Below are 12,831 nucleotides of genomic sequence, written 5' to 3'. Positions count from 1 at the left end.
AAAACAACTTTGACGGGCACGATTTTCCGGAGTACACCTTCGAACACGGTGGAAACAACGGAATTATCCCACTTCTGAGATGTTAGCGAATTAATATCTAGGCTATTATTCAACGATAAATATATGATGTCAGGATAAGAAAAATAAACTAATTCAACCTTATAGTTATGCACTAGGTAATCTTTAATAAAGCAACTTGAATAAATGACAAAACGTAAAGGAGAAATAACATAGGCCGCACACAGCAGACCTGAGGAATAGGCCGCAACAGGCAGACTCACTCACTAAGACAACTATGCCCTCCCTACAGTGGCATCAGGACCCAGTGTTGCCAACAGTATTAAGTACCTATTACATTTTGTTAACAATTTTTTAGTCAAGTAATTTTAATTACTTTATTTTAATTTATTTATTTTAATTCAGATATAATTTGATTAATCAAAGGACTAGGCTTATCTGACTTTAATTTTATGTTATAAAAAAAACGATGGAGAAAAAACCAAACATTTAGTGATTGTATAGGATATTCAATATTGAATACATGATACATTTTGATGCAGATATCTAATGCTTTAACTATTGAAAAAAATGTGAACTTAATTTCATCAAAATAAACTAAAATTTGACATGGGTTCACTACAGTTCCTACAATTAATAAACAAGGTTGAATTAGTTTGTTTTTGCTTTTTTTTAACTTCAACATTTCTTCAAGTTTGACAGCTGTGTTGGCTACCATAAAAAAACTATTTTGTGAATGCTTAATGGAAAATTTAACCGTACATTTTCTTCCATTTGGATCTGAGAAGGAGGTTTTAGATGTTGGTAAAAACACAGCATGAAGTAGGTATATAATCACAGAATGTTTGGAACCTAAACATAAGAAAATATATATTTAGGTAAACAGTAAAACTAAAATGACTTTTAATGTTATAGCATTAAGTATCATAATTATATTCAAAAATAAAAATAATAATAATAAAGGGTAGTTGTTAGTATTTTGGATATTGCTCATCTTAAAGTAAATTGTAAGTTTATGAGTTCATGATTTTTCTTTTTAATTTTTTACTTCATAATTAATTTTTACATTAGAAGAAACTCAAAGATGAATAACATACAAAACTAGTACATATTATTTTTGCTTAGATTTTAGTAACATATCGATGGCTTAGTGCACACTTGTTATAAGTCACAAAATTGAAATTGTGCAGGAGAGCTGTTTTATTTTAACTTTTTTGACACCCAATTAACTTAATTAATATTTAATCAATTTGTTTTTTCTAAATTGAAATTAACTTAAAAATATATGTAGTTTCTTTTTAATATATAAGTTGGATTCATATGATATTTATTTATTTATTTTAATGACATTTTTAAGAATATGGTATGGACTTACAACTATGTGACAAAATAAATTTGTATAGACATGGACTTATAATTTAAAATGGACTTATAACAATTACTTTTTGCAAACAACTTATTATATTTTCTTTTATAAACTTTATAAGAAAACGAAAGGAAACAATATCGATTGATAAAATCTCTTCAACGAATAAAAATAACATTTTTCTATACTCAAAAAGTTGAAACATAAACATTTATTTATAAAACATAATAATTATCACTTCTTATAAAATAACATCAACTAATAAAATAAAAAGTAACCCTTTACCTTGGTTAAAAACATAATAAAATTAATAATTCTCACTTTTTATAAAATAACATCAATTAATAAAATAAAATGTATCATTATAGGTAAGTATCTTTCTTTAAAACAAAATAAAATTAAAACTCTTACTTAAGGATAAAATAATATAATAAAAATTAAAATATAAGTAACTAACAAAACTAATAATAATTTATTTTCTTAATTCAAACAGAAACAATACTATAAAAACTTTACTTGTGGTATGAGATCAGTAGTTCTCATCATCAGTCTCTCCAGTTTCTTCTAAATTTAAAGGAACAATATTTTTATAAGTCTTAAGACTACGATAATAATTGCTGTAAATAGGTGGTATAACGCCATCTTTAAGTAGTTTCATCAAATCTTTTTTTTTTGCTTCACTTATTTGTAGTTGTTTTTTATACTTTGGAGTTAACTCAAGAAAATTTATGTTTTTTTTAGAGACGTCAATAGTATAAAAATCATCCTGACTTAATTTATATTTGAATTTAATTAAGTAAGGGTTTTCTTTATCAAACCTTAACCATTTTACTAAGAGCCATTTCATTTTTTGATTTGTTGTTCCATCTACAAAGCGGGTCCAACATAATTTTGAAGACAAATCTTGAAGATCATAAAATGCAGTATATTCAATTGTTTTTACATTATAGGGTCGTGGTTTCTGTCTAGCTGTTTGAAGAAGCAAAGACCATTCTTGGGTTGTATAGATTTTTTTATGCTTCTTTGCTCGTTCAATAGTAGAGTGCATCGAGTCTGCCTCTAAATAGGAGTGACCAGATTCCATAAATTTCATATCGATAGTTTGTAAGTGTTCAATATTGTTCACAGCATATAACATTGCAGCTGCTACATTTTTGTTTCGATTCTGTCCACCACAAGTATCCGAGAATGTAGATACATGTGACACACTATCAGGCAAAGAATATAAATATTGTAAAAGACAACTTCCAATTTCAGATTAACCTTTACTTCCATTGATTTCATCCCATAGATAACAGTACCCATGGGCATTAGGATTTTCAAAAATAGTAAAATTATATGCAGACAATTTTCGCATATAATAAATTTGAGAGTCTCCTGCATAAGGCAAATTCAAAATTGCCTGCAAATCAAATGTAATTGATCGAAAGTTAACTCCTTTATTTTCAATTGCTTTTTGTTTGTCTTCTGTTTTGCTATCCATGGCTTCTTTCTCTCTCTCTCTTTGTGCTGCTCCCATTCTGGTCTTAGTAAATTTTGTTGTTCTTCGCTAGCATCTTTAAATATATTGCACTTAGTGCATTGATCTTTTTTAGGCATATAAAATCCTAATTTTGGTTCATATTCATTAAATATTTTTCTGTAAATATTAATATTTACTGGTATCTCCTGATCCTCAGGTGATAACATATAATTTTCAGTCTTAATTTGTTCACAATACAGCCTATACATAGTTGAAATATTCAGATCAGATGACAAATATTGTTTAGAACTATCACGGCGGCAATAGTGAGATTCAACTCTTGGAAATAAATCAATATGATTTTTAACTTTATTCGTTTTTTCTAGTGGTAATTTATTCCATGCTACTTGACCTTTTCTTCCATCAATCCCTGTATACATTCCAAAATCATTACAATTTTTGAGAGCATTATTGACCACCGGAAAAGTTATGCTCAAAGTTGCACAAAAAAATTTTTGGCAAACACGTTTTTTTTCAGTGTTAGAATTTAATAAGAAATATTCACGAGAAACAGCTCTTTGGTTTTCTTCATTATTGTCAATTATAACATTTGAATCTGAATCATTATCTAAATTATACTCTGAATCTCCACTATTTTTTGCAATTTTATTATTTGTTCTTGGTCGACGACGTTTAACAGGAAGTTCAGAAACAAGTGAACAGATGTAATTTTTTTGACGAGTTGTATCGCCTAGGTTCCAATATTCTTAACATATTTCCAAACGTAAAAAACTATTAAACACTTCTGAACATCTGAACCGACACATTGAACAATTAATATCTTTTGGTTCTTTACGTTTAACTAATTTACCAAATCTATTAATGTATGATTTACCAGAAGCTCTTTTTTGCTTGTTTATATTTCTTGACCACAAAGAAGGACTGGATTTTTTTTTCCTTTTTTTTGAATTAGGAGGTGTCTCTATTATTTCTTCAACTTCAGTGTAAGAGCAAGAACTGGAATTTGCATAGTCAGCACAAAGAATATTCAATGCATTTACTTCAATGTTTTTTGGTTCTTTATCTTCTAAATTACAAACTACTAATTTTGATGAACTGTCCACATTTAGAATTTCACCGGTAGCTATAACTTGGTAATCTATTTTTGAACTCAATAATTCATCTTTTCAAATTACTGGAATTGGTACTTCAAAATGATTATCATCTGCAACACATACCATAATGATAATAATATTATATTAAATTAATATAAAAAAATAATATAACTATTTCTTAAGTATTAATGACACAGATATATTATTATGCATCAACAATAATTCAACTTTGTTGGAAATTAATGATTTATAAAAAATAAAAAATGTTAAATTAGTAAAAATTCCATTAACTAGATTTATTATCTACTAGATTATTCTCTTATTATGTTTATCACAATTTTCACACTCATAATATTAATATTATCATCAAATAGTTGTATAAATTAAGATAGATTTAATCAAAACAATTCATTAATAGCTTATAATTGTTATTCAGTAGATATTAGCAACACAAATCAATATAATAAATTAATAATAAACCTAATGAGAAAAAATGTTAGGTATAGGTATTGCAAACCGTGTGAATATAATTAGAATAAAAAAGACTTGAAATTTTTATTTAAAGTTATTATGGGATAATAATGAATAATTAGGAAGGTATAATTTCATATTTAAATCTATAGTTATTTACCTAATTATCCACATAATACTTACCAGGAATAATAATGTTATTATCAACTTGGAACTCATACGGTTCAATACCGTTTATCCATTCATCAATAGTGTTGTAATAATGTGAATTGCCATCATTCATAGAATCTAAACACAGTTTTAAATTGTATTACAATTAACAGTATAATAATCTAGAAGACATTCATTTTATTTTTCTACAACAAATATTATTTGGTACAACTAGTAAGCACCTCACCTGTAGTTAAAGAAGTAATATTGTCTAAACATTTTAATTCATTATCAATTATTGCTGTATCAGGTAATAACTGCTTTTCGACTACATATTGTTGTCCTACAGCTTCATCACCAAATAAGCATACTATAATGTAAAATAATAATCATAATATTAACAATAAGGCCAAGCTTGGTAAGGTAAAGTTTATTATATTCTTAATTGCGTACCTGGTCTTAAACTTTGTTTCACATTCTTTGTATCAATTAATCCATCTGTTCTAAGTTAAAATGTTATAGATTATAGTAGAAATTAGGAACTTAGTACCTATATCTAGTATTATTTTAGATAGGTATTAACAGGGTTTGGAACATTAATGTAATAATATAAATTATAAATGTATTTCCATGGACCATGAAATATTATATTGAACAAACTGAATTTTTTCGTATTATAATAATATTATAATTTAATATAATTTAATCCTTAAAAATAATCGAATTTATTTAAATATTCCAAACCCTGGGTAATAAAAATGACTCACTTGAATTCTTGACCATAGCCAACATTTTATTTGCTCTTAGTTTGTTCATTATAATATTAAATAATCTTGAACATTTGAAATATTGAAATAGTGTATTAATTGTTTTAATTAAAATGAAAAACACCTAGTTACTTAGTTAATACTAAATTGATATATTATTTATATTTTGTATACAATATTAGTTATTACCCACACGTCCCACACGCCACATGTACCTAATGTAGTAATGTCTTATCATAAAACCATATTATTAACAATAATATTATTATTCATTTTAAATCATAATAACTCCAAGGAACTTAATTTAATGGTATGAACCTATGAACTAGGTCAATGAAATAGACAATCAAAACTCAGCTGATAAGTTTGATAACATTTCTTAATATTATGTTATAATTATTATTATTTATGAAATTATATTAATAATAATAATATGATACAATTATAGGCATTAAGTACCATTATTTCGTACTCCAAATCGGGTTATTTTTCTTTAAATAAACAAGAAATGACATTTATAGACCGTTAAGATAAGAAAATAGTTGGAAATATGAAAAAAACCCATGGTCTGTGTTGTAATTTAGGTATCCATAAATACACTAGTGACAAACACGGTGAGTACCTATTCTGGTACTCAAAGCGTTTAAGAACAGCTCTATTAAAGTACTGTGGCAGTCAACTTGTTAAAAACAAAATAATGTCACTGAAAGTGTTTGTAAAAACGCAAATTATTATAACTCCACTTCTTTAAAGTTGATGTTTATGCTCAAATATAATAAGTCCTACTTCTGAAATATTTCTACTGCACTGATATAATAAGTCCGGACTTATAACATGTGGGCAGTTAATAAATTGAAGAATAAAAACCAAATGTATGTTAAGTCCGGACATATGATAAGTGTGCAATAAAATTACTGTACAAGTTAAAAAATTAAGGACTTATCACTAAAAGTTTAGGACTTAATACATTAGGGCAAAAATAAACACGGCTAACTGCCATTTATGATAAGTGAAAATAGTAAATATCACGTGAAATAATGGTTATAGAGTACAAAGACCTTGTATAAAAAATAAAGGGAATTTAATTTTCTATCAATTGGTATCAAAAAATGAATTTTGAAAAAAATGGACTTATAACAAGTGTGCACTAAGCCATCGATATAATACTTCAGGTTATGTAAATAGGTACTTTTTATTTTTTTAAACATAGATTATCATGAGTATTTATCTTATTTATCATAAGGAAAAAAATGTTTCCATTAATACTTACATTCTGAAGCATTAATATTTTCTTTTAAGTCTTGGAGTATTTTTTTACTATTAACATCTTTTACTCGATCATTCAATATTTTCAACAGTTTAGTAAATTATGTATCAAATATATGCTTGACATACTTGTTACATTTTTTAATCTATATCCAGTAGTTTTTTTCCAAATATTTTCAATTTCCGGCCAGACAACTCTTCATGCTTCAAGTTACTTTAAAAGCATATCTATATCATTTTCAGTGCCCATAAATAATAATTTAAACTATTAGTTTATGCTAGGACACAAAATATCCTATAGATAATATAAAATAGATTTACTTATTTCACAGTCTAATTCCATAGATATTCTAGTTTCCTGTTCAACACATTTTATTTTATTTTGGTTGTTGAGGCACAAGTCCATGATCTTTTAAATTTCTTATTTTGTTAAAGTATTTAGAATACAACTTTCCTTTTGGACATTTAGCCCCTGCATCTCTCAGAAAATACACTTCCTTCAAACAAATAAATGTGCTCAGTTCAGCAATATTTTTAGTAAAATTATAGAAGTAATAATACATTAATGTGTAGTTTACATTTATCTCTGAAGTAAATGTTTCAACTATAACAGTAGCTATATTATTGGCTAAAGTAACTGTCATAGGTATAGTTTTATGAACTAGAGTGGCTATTATTAAATCCACTAATAAATTTCGACAAGATTCACTCAAATAATTAACGATCATTGCACCCCTCTGGAAAATATTAAGGACAAGGAACACCGACATGCAGAAGAAGTTTGGAGGCATTTTGATTGTAAGACTCTAGGCGAGTATAGTGATTGTTCGTCACAAGATGCCGGGTTTTTCACGCTATCGTCGTTGCGACACACACCGCGAGACCGTTCCGTCATCTCCGGAGAGGAAACCGCTATCGGCGTGTCGCCGTTGCTCGCAAACACCGTTCTTGCCATTTTTGCACACGCCGCTCTTGTTCGGTCGGATCCACTAGTGTTTTGTTTCATGCCACGATCCCGAACCAAAGTCATCCGCGTTCATGGCTTTGCACCAACTACCCGATCTCCGTTTGTAAGTCGCCGCTTAATGTTCATCAACCGTTTACGGCACTTTCACAGTTAACGCACGCTGGCGTCGTTATCGTTTGTTTGTATAGTCGTCGTCAATAACGCCATCTTGGCTTCCGTGTCGTGCCCCTCGCTGCACACACAAAACCGTGTTACGTTTGTAGCCATCCGTGCCAAAACCACGGTTAAACAGTCCGATGATCGTCCGCCCGTAGTGTGCGCAGTGTTCTCATGCTTCGCCGTATTTCGGCTGTTTATTCGCTCTGATTGTTGTTGTGGGCAGGGGCGTAGCGAAGCCATATTTTTAGGGGGGGAACTACGTCCATTTGGCCGACTGACTATTAAAAAAAAAAAAGTTCATACATGTATAATATATGTTTTATTTTTTATTTTTACAATATTGTCAATGTTCTTACTTTAATATTAAAAGTTAAAACTGTTAAAACTTATAATTAAGTACTATAATACAATTGAGTTTTGGAGGATGAACTTACAACAATTAATAAAGCAATTGATATTAAAAGTTATTAAATACAAATTCTTCTTTTTTTTAAAATTGACCATTGTTTAGCAATAAGATCTAACTTAATATCGTCTACTATGTCCTTTTCCGAGGAAAGTAACAGTAAATCGCTTAAACGGGAGTCACTCTGGGTTGTTCTTAAGTAATTCTTTATCAATTTCAACTTGCTAAACGAACGCTCATTTCCAGCAACAGTTACTGGAGCTGTACACAGTAAACGACACATTCTATTGGCTATAGGAAGCATTTTGTTTGTTTGTTCCGAAACAGCAGCTACATCCGAAACAGTTTCCACTTCTTTGCATTGGTCATAAAGTACCTCTAACTCAACCTGTAGATGTAACGGGTCTACAATAAATTGTTTAGGTAAAAATGACATTGCATCTTGAATTCCAGTTTCACTTAAGTTATTCCTTGATACAGGGGGATTGAACATATTATATAATGGTTTAATTGTACCAATGCAACTTTCTAAATTATTTTTCATCAGTGACGTGAGCTCGTCCAACACAGATTTATATTTTTTCCTATAAAATGTTTTAAATGATATATTTGCCGCATTATCTCTATTATTATCAAGGCGCTTAGGTACAAGTCGGCGTCTATGCCGAACTAAAAACTCTTTTTCAGCATCCACATCAAAAGACTTCAAAAACGCAATTGAACTATTTATAAGATTATCCATACCATCTATGTCAGAATTAATAATGTTCAACGATTCTAGAGTACTTGACATAAATATGATTGCATCAGCGATGTTAAGTTCAGTTGATTCGAGACACTCAGTTAATAACTTCATCTTATACATAACATTTTTCATAAATAGAATACTTACAACAAAGTCTACAGAAATTAATCGTTTTGATAAAGAATATGCTGCATTTCTGGTGGATTTATCAAATTTGTCCTTGGTATTTGTTATCTCATCTAAAACTTCGATAATTACATTAAATGATGACCAAACAGACTTAATTGCTTCAGCACGAGCTGTCCATCTTGTCTTCGACAAATTTCGTAGTTTCAATGCAATTTCAATATCAGCTAGTTTGTTCAATAATGGTGAATATCGTTTTGTACTCGAAGAAAAAAAACATAGAGTTCTTGCATTACTGAAAACATATCGGATATAATAATACTAGCTTCACATCCATGTTCAATGAATGTGTTTATTCTATGAGCCTGACATGGAATGTAAGGTATTTTTCTACCTAATATTTCAGTTAATTTTTGCTGTGCGCCATTAAATACTCCAGACATACTGCTGGCAAAATCATACGACTGAAAAACAAGATTATCAGGATCCAACTCATTCTTTTGCAAAGTGTCTAATATATCATTTGCCATTCCTACGCCAGTCTTATTTAAGGATTCACGGACTTCTATTAATCTTTCTTCTGCTGTACCTTCATTATTGACGAACCTTACAACTACTGATAGCCTATCTGTATGTGACAAATCAGGTGTTGTATCGGCCATTACAGAAAACTGACCGGATTCCTTAACTTTAGCTCTAATAATTTTATTGACTGATGACCCAAGGATAGTTATGAACTCGTTTTGAGATTGGGGACTCAAATACGTAGAATGGTATGGTCGATAACAAGAATCATCCAGCCATTTTTTTAACAATGGACAGTGCCTAGAAAGTAAATACGTAATTTGTCTAAAGTTTCCATTTTCATCATCGTCTTTTCCTCTGAATGATAAACCTTGTCTAGCTAGGGTTTTGGTTAGATCCAGTAAAATACAAATTACTTCTTTGTGAAAACTTTGATTGCTCTCTTCCTGAATTTTTCGCTCACGTACTGTTTTGTCGAGCATAACATCAATGTTATTTGATTTTTTCATGTAATTGCAATAATCAGTTAATGCAGATTTGTGCGCTTCAGAAGTAAAATGTTTCTGTAATTTTCCCATTTTGTTTAAACAACTGGAGCCTTTCATTTTTTTCCACCCACTTACGCCGATTTCGTTCTAATATCCCTTACTTTTTTGACGACCAGCTACATCAGGAAATAAACTGCAAACAAAACAATAAGCTGCATCTTTTGCCGTACTATATTCCAAATGTGGGTATTCGGTATACCAAGATGGATTAAACCGATGTGCTTCTCGTTTTGGGTAAAAGTTTAATTTTGGTTGATGTGGACCTAGCATGATTAGGTATTGTCTTTGATTATCTGAAGTTATTTTAGCTCTTAGACCTGGATCATGATGTACTTTACTACTAACAGTATCCTTTTCGGTGATATTTTCTGAAACTATATCCATCTGTGTCATTAACATATTGCATTTGTCCATTATAGAAGAAGAAGTTTTAAGGATGTGTTTTATAGCATCTTTTACTTCAATTACAAATTTGTAACTATTTACAATTTCAGCTTCATGAAGTTGGTGAATTATTGGTTTACATATATCTATATAATCAATTAAATGTTTAAACTGCCCAGCACAACTAAAAACGTTTCCTGTTAAATCTGAACATTCTAAATTTGTTTCTGAACTTTGGTTAGGGAAATCACATTGATTAACTTCATTAATGTCTTTTAATTCGTTTTCTTGTTGTGTTTTATTGGTTTCCATAACTTCGATTTCAGAAAGATGTGTATTGTCACTTGGCTTGGTAGCAGATATTGGTAACTGGACATCAGAGGTTGGACTTAATTTTGAGTTAAACTAACAAAATAATTCATTGGTTAGGTATTGTACAAAATAAATTATATTTGCTTTTTAAATAGTTGAAGGACATAACAGAACAAGTTTGCTTGGATATAAAGTACCTATGCCATTATCTAAGAAATTTTCCCCAAAACGTTTTTCATTGTGTTGACTACAATAATACACCAATAAACTTGAAATAAAACAATTAAAAAATTTGTGTTGTGAATGTTGTGATGTCCTTTAATGATATTTTAGATTCAGTTGAAAATTGAATCCGACTAGTTTTTAGAAATATATTTTTGAAGGTTTTATTATTTTACTAATAAAGATTTTAATAAAACTATTAACTACATTATCAAAACTATTCAAAATTCAATTTATAACTAAATAGAAGTTTTTATTAACTAATTCTCAGTTTTACAACTAAGCTAAGATAACCAATATAACAATTTGTATTTAACCCAATATTTTTTTAAGCTTCAAGTATTAGTTTAATAATAATTATATTTTAATTGTTACTTTAAATACATACATTTTCCGACAAATTTGATGAAGCCATTTGTGCATTTTTATTAGAAGCTTTCAGCGCAGCAACAAACGGATTCTTAGGAGCCCCTGGTTCCTTAACTCTTACACGTTTTCCATTGTGACAAGCTGTCTCATGTCTGGTCTTAAAATCATTGTCAAATATACTTCCACAACTTTCACATTGCACTTTTCTTCGTTTACCCATATTTAAAAATTTGGCTTTAGACAGTCAGAATGCCTTAAAAGTTCAAAGTTATTAGTAAATAGTAAATTATGAATTGAACATTTATAGAATAGCAAAGGACTACAAAGACTACATTCATATTTTTACTAACTGCCTAGTGCCTATAATAATTAATTATTAAATCAAAAATATAAATACCTACCTAAATGTATTGATCTACTTTAAAAAAATACGTAATTTTATTTTAATTATACATACAAGAGTTATTAATACCTAAACTAAATTATTTAATTAATTACCTATAAAGAAAATAGGTAGGTATTTATTTGTTTTGTACGATTTATTATGATTTATGTCTATACACTATTCTTTTGAATCTTTTACGTAAATATTTTATACATTTTTGGTATTTTATCTACTTAATATTAAACACGAAACACATAAGTTTGATAAGTTGTATACCTACATAATATATTAATATAATTCATTAAACATTTTGCGTAAATTTAGATTAATAAAATATAATAACGCTTACCTATTCACGTCGATAGTCTATTTAGTAGGTGTTGCGAAATTTAAGCGTTGTGACTATAGTTTCAGGCGTTTCAGCGCACACGCGACTCGTACAGATGTCAGATACACAGTAGAAAGACAAATAAAATAAATGAAAAACACAATTGTCACTTTTTGTCAGTTGATAAAGAATATTTACAATAATAACAAATTCTAAAAATACTGGGATTGACCAGCGTCCAGTAGGACTACGGGTGACTATTATAATTTAGCGGCGCGCGGCGCGTATTGGTATTACATATATTATGAGTTTATGACATACGGACCATGCGGTATACAAAACAATAATAATAAAGATAACAATTCAAAATAGTCGTAATGAAATACGTCAAATACGATAATATTACATATTACTATGTTTATTTTACTTTACTTAATGCTATTTTTCGATGATTTGTATGTATTATATGTATATAATATTATGTCTATCGTCATTTTTGTCATATGGACATGTAAAACACGTACAATTTGAATTATAAAATCAACTTTTTTTGTTTAATTTCTTTACATCGATTTGGCCGACTATAATATTAAAAAAGTCCAAATGGCCGACTGTGGTAAGTTTAGGGGGGCAAGATGCCCCCCCTGCCCCCCTTTAGTTTCGCCCCTGGTTGTGGGAATCGTCGCACCCCGGTCAACCTCCACCTGGCGAACATCATCGTGCCGGGACAACGGTATCAT

At 29.2% G+C, this 12,831-nt stretch overlaps 1 protein-coding gene across 1 annotated transcript; it reads right to left on the bottom strand.

Moving 5' to 3' along the window:
• Nucleotides 1-409: 409 nt before the first annotated feature.
• Nucleotides 410-10,121, bottom strand: LOC111037112 (52 kDa repressor of the inhibitor of the protein kinase-like). Its single transcript, XM_022319490.1, has 4 exons — nt 9,341-10,121; nt 8,243-9,245; nt 6,620-6,714; nt 410-870 (listed from the first exon to the last, which is right to left on the bottom strand). The coding sequence occupies exons 1-4, from the start codon at nt 10,119-10,121 to the stop codon at nt 410-412; spliced, it is 2,340 nt and encodes a 779-aa protein (XP_022175182.1).
• Between the last annotated feature and the right edge of the window lie 2,710 nt (nt 10,122-12,831).

The sequence above is a fragment of the Myzus persicae genome, unplaced genomic scaffold (genome assembly GCF_001856785.1).
Source record: "Myzus persicae strain clone G006 unplaced genomic scaffold, MPER_G0061.0, whole genome shotgun sequence".
Lineage (NCBI taxonomy): Eukaryota > Metazoa > Arthropoda > Insecta > Hemiptera > Aphididae > Myzus > Myzus persicae.
This window is presented reverse-complemented; position numbering and strand designations above follow the sequence as displayed.